At 40.3% G+C, this 10,427-nt stretch overlaps 1 protein-coding gene across 4 annotated transcripts in view; it reads right to left on the bottom strand.

Moving 5' to 3' along the window:
* Positions 1-6,797: 6,797 nt before the first annotated feature.
* Positions 6,798-10,427, bottom strand: part of EFR3A (EFR3 homolog A) — an 89,851-nt gene continuing 86,221 nt past the window's right edge. For all 4 annotated transcript variants that reach the window (XM_075705398.1, XM_075705399.1, XM_075705397.1 and 1 more), the window contains 2 exons: positions 9,924-9,973; positions 6,798-8,656 (listed from right to left, as the gene is read on the bottom strand). In XM_075705398.1, the coding sequence (XP_075561513.1) occupies positions 8,551-8,656; positions 9,924-9,973 (156 nt within the window). In that variant the 3' untranslated portion in view covers positions 6,798-8,550. The remainder of the gene's footprint in view (positions 8,657-9,923; positions 9,974-10,427) is intronic.

Raw genomic sequence — 10,427 nt, 5'->3', positions numbered from 1 at the left:
AGCACAACTTCCCAGGCATCTCGGAAACTAGAACCAGAAATCAAAACAAGGTAGTTTTACTTCGCAGTTGAGGTGTCTTCAGATGTTAACCATGACAGAATGCAACAGCTCAGGTACCACATTATCTGAGACACTTGGATTCCCAGTTGTACAATTCTGAGCCTGCAAACCTACAGCAGGATTAAAAAATATGTTAACATTGGTGTAAAAGTTCACTTACTTTGCATATTGTTCTTCGTAAGTTCAACTTCAAGTGGTATGTCAAGGAGTCAGGTTGGTTTGTGTGATCTTGAACATCCAGAAACGGATTAATAATTGATTTGAGGGTCAAGTCATACCTCTCTCACTTTCTCTTGGAATTAGAAAAGTCTCTAAGAATTCTCACCTAATGATTCAGTTTGCTTAACAAAGGCATAATTTTATTTGTTACTATTAACTAAAAAAATAATATGAAAAAGCAAAATAATCATTTTACAAAATATTTTTATTGAAAAGATTCCAGATTTCCCTCACTTTTAAACGTTCTCTTAGAACAAAAAGATTTAAAGGCGGTGTTACTGAAACTAGCAGTCAGTTGCTGAGGCGAGCTGCTCCAGAGCTGGCCCAATCCACAGCGGAGCAGCAGATCTTGGTGTACAGGGGGGTTTCCTGGGGCAGGGAAATGCCAGGGGAGCAGAGAGACCTGCCGGGAGCCGACAGCTCTGGTGGGAGATGCTGACAAGGCCCGGGTGTTGCCAGAGCAATGGTGGGAGGTGTAAATGGGTAGAAATGAAGCTAGCAGTCAGTCGCTGAGGCGAACTGCTCCAGCGCTGGCCTGGTCAACAGTGGAGTGGCAGATCTTGGTGTACAGCGGGGTTTCAGTCGCACCCAGCCTATTAATAAATTTCTCCGTGGCTGGTGTCACCACCAGAATTATGGGTTTTTCGATAAGGGGATGGTCTACATAGCACCAGGCCTGCTGGCGTTGGGTAGGATTCACCTTTCTCAATGGGGCAAGAGGGTCTTTGCTCACAAGCTAGCAGGGCTCATTGACAAAACTTTAAACTAGACTTGAGTGGGGAGAGGGATAACATCAGGCTCGCCCATGACAAGCCGTGGGCTGCCATGCCAAGGTTAGAGGGACGGGTGCTAGCGAGAGCCCTCAGCCTGTTGCTCTGAGGCTTGCTGAGTACACTGGAGCACAGTTGAAGTCTTACGGAGATGAGCCAGGGGCTCCTGAGGTGCTAGGAGCCAAGAGGGAAACAGCAGTGAAATACCTCAAAGGAATTAAGGGGTGTTCCTCTAAAAAGGTGACACGGCCAGCAGCCCAGATGAAATGCCTCTACATGAACGCACGCAGTATGGGGGGCAAACAGGAGGAGCTGGAAGCTGCTGTGCTACTAGAGAGCTACAACCTGGTTGCCATTACTGAAACTTGGTGGGACGAATCCCATGACTGGAGTGTGGCTATCGATGGCTACAGGCTTTTCAGAAGGGACAGGCGAGGATGTAGGGGCAGAGATGTTGCCCTCTACGTAAAGAAATGGATACAGTGTGAAGAGCTGTCTCTGAAGAAAAGCCGTGAGGAGGTTGATAGTTTATGGGTAAGAGTCAGAGACAGAGGCAACAAAGGGAACCTGGTGGTTGGTGTCTGCTACAGGCCGCCTGATCAAGGGGAGCCTGCTGACAAAGCCTTCTTCCTCCAGCTCCAGGAGGCATCATGCTCACAGGTTCTCGTCCTGCTGGGGACTTCAACCACCTCGACATCTGTTGGAAAAGTAGCACAGCGAGCTGTAGGCAATCCAGGAGACTCCTGGAATGCATTGAGGATAACTTCTTAAGCCAGGTAATAGACAGCCCTGCCAGAGGGAATGCAATACTGGACCTGATGGTCATCAACACAACCGTGCTAACTGGTGATGTCAAGATTGCAGGCAGCCTGGGCTGCAGTGATCATGGTGGAGTCCGCAGTCCTGAGGGATATGGGTCAGGTGAAGAGTTAAGTCAGGACCCTGAATTTCAGGAAAGCAAACTTCCAGCTCTTCAAGGAGTTAGTCAGAAAGACCTCCTGGGAAACTGCCCTATTGGACAAGGGAGATGAACAGAGATGGCAGATCTTTAAGGACACCTTCCATAGAGCACAAGAGCTCTTGATCCCCAGGTGTAAGGAAGGCAAGAGACCAGCATGGCTGAGTCGAGACCTGCTGGTCAAACTAAAGAGTAAGAGGGAACTGCAGAGGCAGTGGAAGCAGGGACAGGTGTCCTGGGAAGAGTACAGGGAAGCTGCCCGGTTGTGTAGGGAGGGGGTCAGGAAGGCCAAGGCGTGGCTGGAGCTGAACTTGGCAAGGGATGCAAAGAATAATAAGAAGGGCTTCTACAGGTATGTCAGCCCGAAAAGGAAGGTCAAAGAAAGCGTACTTCCCCTTAATGAGCAAGACTGGCAAACTGGTAACAACAGATGAGGAGAAGGCTGAGGTACTCAACAACCTCTTTGCCTCAGTCTTCACTGGCAACCTCTCTTCCCACACTTCTCAAGTGGATGGACCACAAGACGGGGACTAGGGGAGCAAAGCCCCTCCCACTGTAAGAGAAGATCAGGTTTGTGACCACCTGAGGAACCTGAACACATGTAAGTCTATGGGACCTGACAAGATGCATCCCAGAGTCCTGAGGGAATTGGCTGATGTAGTTGCCAAGCCACTCTCCATGGTATTTGAAAAGTCATGGCAGTCGGGTGAAGTCCCTGCTGACTAGAAAAAGGGGAATGTTGTGCCCATTTTTAAAAAGGGAAGAAAGGAGGGCCCCGGGAACTACTGACCTGTCAGCCTCACCTCTGTGCCTGGGGAGAATCCTGGGCTGCATCACAAGAAGCGTGGCCAGCAGGTCGAGGGAGGTGATTCTGCCCCTCTACTCTGCTCTGGTGAGACCTCACCTGCAGTACTGCATCCAGCTCTGGAGCCCTCAGCACAGGAAAGAATGTAGTCACTCCACATGTTGGAGTGGGTCCAGATGAGGGCCACAAAAGCGATCAGAGGGATGGAACACCTCTGCTATGAGGGAAGGCTGAGAGAGTTGGGGTTGTTCAGCCTGGAGAACAGAAGGCTGCGGGGAGACCTTAGTGTGGCCTTTCAGTACTTAAAGGGGGCTTATAAGATGGGGACAGACTTTTTAGTAGGGCCTGTTGCAATAGGACAAGAGGTAATGGTTTTAAACTAAAAGAGGGTAGATTTAGACTAGATATAACGGAGAAATTTTTTACAATGAGGGTGATGAAACACTGGAACAGGTTGCCCAGAGAGGTGGTAGAGGCCCCATCCCTGGCAACATTGAAGGTCAGGTTGGATGGGGCTCTGAGCAACCTGACCTGGTTGAAGATATCTCTGCTCATTGCAGTGGGGTTGGGCTAGATGACCTTCAAAGGTCCCTTCCAATCCAAGCTATTCTAAGATACCATGTTTCTCTAACATTTCTTAGAACAAAAACTGTTGCTACAACCCTTCTAGCAATTCAGCTGCTCTGAAAGGTCTGGATTTCTTCTCTCCTGTTGTACAGGGTTGAATTTTGTCACAAAAGTATTCATTACAGATCAATGACTACATCCTAATGCTGGATACAGAAGCACTACCTGTGTTCTTCCAAATCATGAAGCAGTTAACCAAACCATACCATTTAATCTCCTTGTGCAAATTCGACCTTGTGAGAACAGCAGGTGAAAAGGCCAGTGAACGTTCTTGGATGAGCAGTTAGTATTCTATAAACCTCTGGCTGGTGGTATTCCCCTTCATTATTTTTCCTACAAAGGATTAGAGCAGTACAGAAAAAAATACCACCAAAAAAACCAAACCCAAAAACAAACCCAAAAGGTATTTAGCTACATGAATCCCATTGCCTACAGTGGCTACACCATTAGCGCTAGTGAAAAAAAAATAAAACCCAGAGCATACTTTTCCTTTAAGGGAAGGCAGAGACGATAGCTGAGTGGAGTGAGGAATTCTACCTGCAGACAAGATTTTAATTAACTTTGATTCCCCCCCGAGCCCAAACACATTATGCTGTATAGAAAGAGGGCATTTCAGTACTTAAGCAAAATGCTACAAATCTCCAAAATGCCCATTTTTGTCCTGTCCTGAGGATGAGATCTGCATTATGCTGATATGTTTACTTGTTTCAGAATTGGAACTTTTATCAGCCTTTCATCGTAGTGATGAAAAACTATTTTATATTTCACAGTATTTATAAATGAAAATGATAATTAAAAGGTCAGATAGCTAATTAGCTGAAATACAAAAAATTGGCATTTAAACAAGTGAATTAAATGCATTGCTGCTTAATAATAACACAAGCTCATTTCTCTAATTATAGAATCATAGAATCATAGAATCATTTAGGTTGGAAAAGACCTTGAAGATCATCCAGTCCAACCATTAACCTAACACTACCAAGTCCACCACTAAACCAATTAAGGGTAGAGTCATAATTTCATGTTTCCTGGCTTGGTGGCTGGATTATTTTTAATGAAAGTCAAAACTAGGAATCATTAAGATTGGAAAGGATCTCTAAGATCATCATTCCAATCATCAACCCAACACCAACATGCCCACAAAACCATGTCCCGAAGTGCCACACCTACCCATTTTTTTAACACCTCCAGGGATGGTGACTCCACCACCTCTCTGGGCAGCCTGTTCCAATGCTTGACTACCCTTTCCATGAAGAAATTTCTCCTAATATCCAATCTAAACCTCCCCTGGCACAGCTTGAGACCATTTCCTCTCGTCTTATCGCTAGTTACTTGGGAGAAGAGACCAACACCCACCTCGTCACAACCTCCTTTCAAGTAGTTGTAGAGAGTGACAAGGTCTCCCCTCAGATAGCAGTGCTGCTGCTCTGAAGCCTGCATTTGAAATACACGCTTAAGATAAAAAAACACCCCCTTCTGCTACTTATTAGAAACTAGTATTACATTCATGGTTATGCAAATAACACACACATATATTCACTCAGAGATATGCTGAATTTTCTGATTGCAGAGACAGAGATGGATCATTTGAATTGATCAAGTAACAGAGAAATTACAATATAAATATGCTGTTATTCAGGCAATGTTGTCATTACTTCCTTCGGGCTTTTTCTCAGTATCTCTTATTTCAGGAAGAACTTAACACCAAGAGTTCCATAGAGTAATTACTACTGTATGAATTGTGTTGATAAAGTCTTAAATAATACAGCTATGATTAGCTATATTTATTCATTCTCAGAGATCACTGCTAAAATAATTAAAAAATGATAAGCAGATCAAGATGAGACATTTAGCACAGCTTTCTTCTTTCTTCTCTCATTCTCAGAGTAACTTTACACTATATTTTTCAAAGATTTGGGGTATAGCTGGCGTAAACCTAGTTGTTTCCCCAAACTGAACAAATAACCTATTAATTACTAATATAAAAAGATTTCCTACTTCATTAGATACTAATTTATTTATTTTAAATTTTTAAGTACTTATTCTTTGCCTGTAAGCTGATAAAAGTATTAAAGATTCAGGAACACAATTTCATAAACAACTTGACATAATTTAGGAAGACATGAACTCTGAAAACCAGCACTATTTTGCTAATTTTGTCAATTGAGCAATTAAAAAAAAAAATATCCTGACACATTAGAAAAGATTAATTTTAAATTTTGGTTTACTTTATTGCTTAAATATAAATTGCACAGTGTGTTCTTACATTTATTGAAACCGGTTCATTACGTACAGTACAGAATATATGACCATCAGAACAACAGACAAATTAGCCCTACTCTGATTTTAGACAACAGACTATTTCTATCTTTTGAAATTAACCAGGATCTAATTTACTTTAAAGTGACCCACTACCAGAAGCTATAATTTTTCAAAATGACACAATGGGAAAGAGAACCCAAAGCTGGAATACATTTAAACAGCTGGATACCAATGTATAAACATTGTGACAGTACTCAATGTGGTGCAGATAACACAGGGCCGGTATGCATATGGAGCTTTTAAGTCCTGCAACTTGTCTCAATAACATAAAGAGATAAGTGAAACAAAGCAGCTTTATACCATACAACAGCGTCCTTAATTCATTTGGTTTCATTCATTAGCTACATATAACAATAGCTACCAAAATGATACATTTTACAGTCACTCCCATCTCCCAGCTGTCTAGAAAGGCCAGAGTGAACCAATTATCAACTTGCAGACTCCCTGAATTTCCAGAAAGGAAGAAATTAAATACCACGTGAACACACAGAGTGTTACAAGCTCTTCATTCCCTGCACAATACCTGCACAACACCTGCATTTCCCAAACAAAGCTCATTTGAACATCAAAAACACATAAACCTACCATTAGCATAAATGAAAAATACTTCATAAACAGAACAGAAAATGAAATGCTGAATCTAGTTATTTTCACATGCAGCATTCATGCAACAGAATTCAATCACAGAAACAATCCTGTATTTACAGCACAGTCTCCATACTGCAAGAGTGCAAACAGAAGTACATTCTTTATTTCTGAGACTCCTTATTTTCTTTTTGTACAAAAGTGCACAGTGTTCTTCTTAAAAAAATGACAGTGTGGATAAGTGTGTTACATTGTATCCCTAGGTTAGATTTACTGTTTAAAAAATTACACTCTTTTTATAGGCCAAAAAACTATTATGTCTTACCTTAAAAAAACCAAAAAGTGAAAACTAAAAGCTAGAGTGACAACGAGTCCTATTTTATGTGTAGACTGTGGTCTGATCAGGCTGATACGCTGCAGCAGTAAAAATCACAACGGAATGCTGTAGATAAGGGGCTGTTTCGTCATCCACTAACAGCTGTGATTGCACTGTTAAACTGAAAAGAAGGTCTCAATTACCTTTTGAGTTTTGTGAATGCTTTCTGAAAGTCTCAGCATGTTATCTCATAGGTTTAAGTAGCTGATATTTCTCTGATGTTACGTCACATTAGGCTTTTAAAAGTAGTCCAGTGGAATACTGTAGTACAGTTCAAAAAAACTTAAAATCCATTTTACAGTGGGTTTGCAAATGCTCAAAACAGTCAGCAAGTTAGCTGGCATGATAACCATTCAGATCTTAGAATTATGCAATCATAGACTAATTTAGGCTGGGACTTCCGAAGGTCATCTAAACCAAGCTCCTGCTCAAAGCAGGGCTAATTGAAGTTAGATCACATTGTTCATGGCCTGATCACTGTTTATCTAAACTGCTGGCTAACTTAAATGTCTTACATTTATTATAGATATTTGAGAACATTCATTCATGTTTCTGCTGCTTCAGTCAGATTCAGGGACTTCAAACTTACTATTCCTGGCATCAACAAAAGCTGTTTCTTCTTTTTGCCTGCAGAATTTAGTGAATCATCAAGAGAGCCTTGACAATTATCATCAAAAGCTCAGGGATTTACTGTGCTACTTTTACTTTATTTACATTTGAATAGTATACTCAGATACATAAACCTATGAAGTTACCACATTTTCCTTATTTCTAGAAAGGTTTGAGAATGAAACAAAAATGAACACAGAGATGCATCTCTAAAAATGCTTTTGCTTGAAAGCATATATAATAAATTCTTGGTCTTTAAATGGTTTCATCCAGTTTTCTTTAAATTTCTAAAATATCATTAAAAAGCTGTAATAAACTACAGAGAAATACCTCATAGAATATATTTGTAATTTCTGTATTTATGATTTAAAATGCTCAGTTTACTTTCTGCTATACTAAATATATCTCTCGTGTATTTATACTAAAGCAGACATTAAAATACTACTGCATTTTCAAAAGTACAGTCTGTAAACGATACACCTTAAGACATGAAAAATATTGCACAGTTCAGTGCTTCAAGAGATTTCTCCTCTTTTATGCAAAGCAGTTAACTTTTAGCAAGAAACACAGGACGTATACTGGGCGTATATATCTAAAAAGCATGGTATGTGATGCGTCAAAAAAATACTTAACAGGTGTCCATTAACTCATTTACTGTACTTGAACACATGTAAGGTATTGTTTTTTTCCATATATTCCAAAATAAACAAGTTGGCTAGCTATGACAGCATGAACAAAAGGCAGCTAAGGTAGCGCTCCACTGGCTACATTTATTAAGATGAAGCAAGCCAAAAGCATTCTATTTAGATATATAATTGAGGTGGAGAGGAGAAAACAACAATAGACAAACAAAAAAAATCTTTAGCAGGTTCTTCAGTTACAATGCCTCAAATTAAAAGAATTTACAGAAATACAAATTCCTAGTGTAACTGAAATACTCATCTATATGGCAAGACAAGTTTTAAATCTGACTTTTACATGTACTCAAATATGAAAATGAAGAAACATGATATATGAAAAAACCTAATTTCAAATATATTACAGAAGGAAACAACTCAGGACAGTCTCATGAGTTTGGCTAGAGTAATCTATATTTGGCTCATGTCCATAATTTTTTTAAAGTTAGTTTAGATGAAATAAACAATAAAATTTGAAAACTCATCTTGTTCTTTCTATTGTACTCTACTCTAAATAATGTCCAGCAGACTTCAGAAGACACTTAATACACACAAAGATCTGGAAACTTCATCTCATAGACTGGAACAGACTGGTAATGGGCATGTCCAGCAGTAATGGTCATTGTTCCTGAGGGGCTAGGTGGAGGACTGTGAGAGAAGAAAAATCAATACATATATATATAGTTTATAATTATACAGACTGCTGTCTTTTTTATAACTTGATATATGAATAGCTGACAAACAAGTGAACTACCCTCTCCCCCTTCACAACCAGTATTTTCTCCTATTCTTGAAATTCTAATGAAATTATCATGTCTTGGGTTTTTTTTGTGGGTGGGGTTTTTTTTTTTTTTTGTACTCTGGTCTAAATCATGAACTTCACTGATGTTACAGAACTATGAAAATGTATTTTACTACTAACAAATACTATTCATACTGCACAACAGATGTGCACAACACTCTATGATAATGTACTATTTTGGGTGTCCATTTTCTAATTACTTTTTCGAACTGATGCAGCAATAGGAAAACAGCAGCATTCTTCAATACTACTGATATACACAGAAATAATATAAGAATATAAGTATACTGTGACATGGTTTCTGGATATTCTCCACTATCTGAAAGGTTCCAAATAGTAACAAGAAAATCTAAGTGACTGTTTTAGATGAAGACTACTCTTTTTCAGCATACTGGTTTTGGCTGGGATAGAGTTCATTTTCTTCCTAGTAGCTAGGATGGGGCTCTGTTTTGGATTTGTGCTGGAAACAGTGTTGATAATACAGGGATGTTTTCGTTACTGCTGAGCAGTGCTTACACAGTCAAGGCCTTTGCTGCTGCTCACCCCCCCACACCAGCAAGTAGGCTGGGGGTGCACAGGAAGTTGGGAGAGGACACAGCTGGGACAGCTGACCCCAACTGACCAAAGGGATATTCCACACCATATGACGGCATGCTCAGCATATCAAGCTGGGGGAAGAAGAAGGAAAAGGGAGGGACATTCAGAGCGGTGGTGTTTGTCTTCCCAAGTAACGGTTAGGAATGATGGAGCCCTGCTTTCCTGGAGATGGCTGAACACCTGCCTGCCAATGGGAAGTAGTGAATGAATTCCTTGTTTTGCTTTGCTTGCATGCGTGGCTTTTGCTTTACCTATTAAACTGTCTTTATCTCAACCCACAGGTTTTCTCACTTTTACCCTTCCGATACTCTCCCCCATCCCACTGAGGTGGAGTTAGCCAGCGGCTGTGTGGGGCTTAAATGCCTACCACAGTTAAACCACAATATTCAGTTAAGTCAATTATTTTCTGCCTACTACATATGTTTAAGAACTCTATGACATGACCACCTGAAAGTAGTCACAATCGCTTTATAACTCATTTTTCATTCATCATATCCTTCTTGTATAAAGCCTTACCGAATCGTGAGTTCCAGTATCTGTGCAAGTCTATCATGAAGCAAGTTTGCCTAGGAAAAGAAATTAAAATTTAATTATTAACTACTACATATTGAACCAAGATCAAATGGATGTGCAAGGCCATACTCCGTGAGCGTGTTTCATATCACCACATGGCAAATCTAGGCAGCATTTCCCATCTCGATTTCTTTTCTCACTGCCACAAGAGTTCTGAGCCCTGAAGAAGCATGTGAGATTGAGTGAGCCTGTCTTGGAGGAATTATATAGCAAATTTTGCTGTTGCAGATAGGAGTCTAACAAACCTGAAACAGTTATTCAAAATATATAATGGGGTAAATACTGCTCCAGTTATCCCAGGATGAAATACGAATGGACCATGAATCTAGATTTCAAAGACAGTAAGGAAAACATTAAGGTGAAGAGTGTATGAGATTTCCATTCCTTTTCAAATGGTCTAGCAACATTCAAAAGCACACTTTAAATAACTGGAATTTCCCAACATTA

The sequence above is a fragment of the Pelecanus crispus genome, chromosome 2 (genome assembly GCF_030463565.1).
Source record: "Pelecanus crispus isolate bPelCri1 chromosome 2, bPelCri1.pri, whole genome shotgun sequence".
NCBI lineage: Eukaryota > Metazoa > Chordata > Aves > Pelecaniformes > Pelecanidae > Pelecanus > Pelecanus crispus.
The sequence above is the reverse complement of the archived record's forward strand: the minus strand, read 5'-3'. Positions and strand labels throughout refer to the sequence as shown.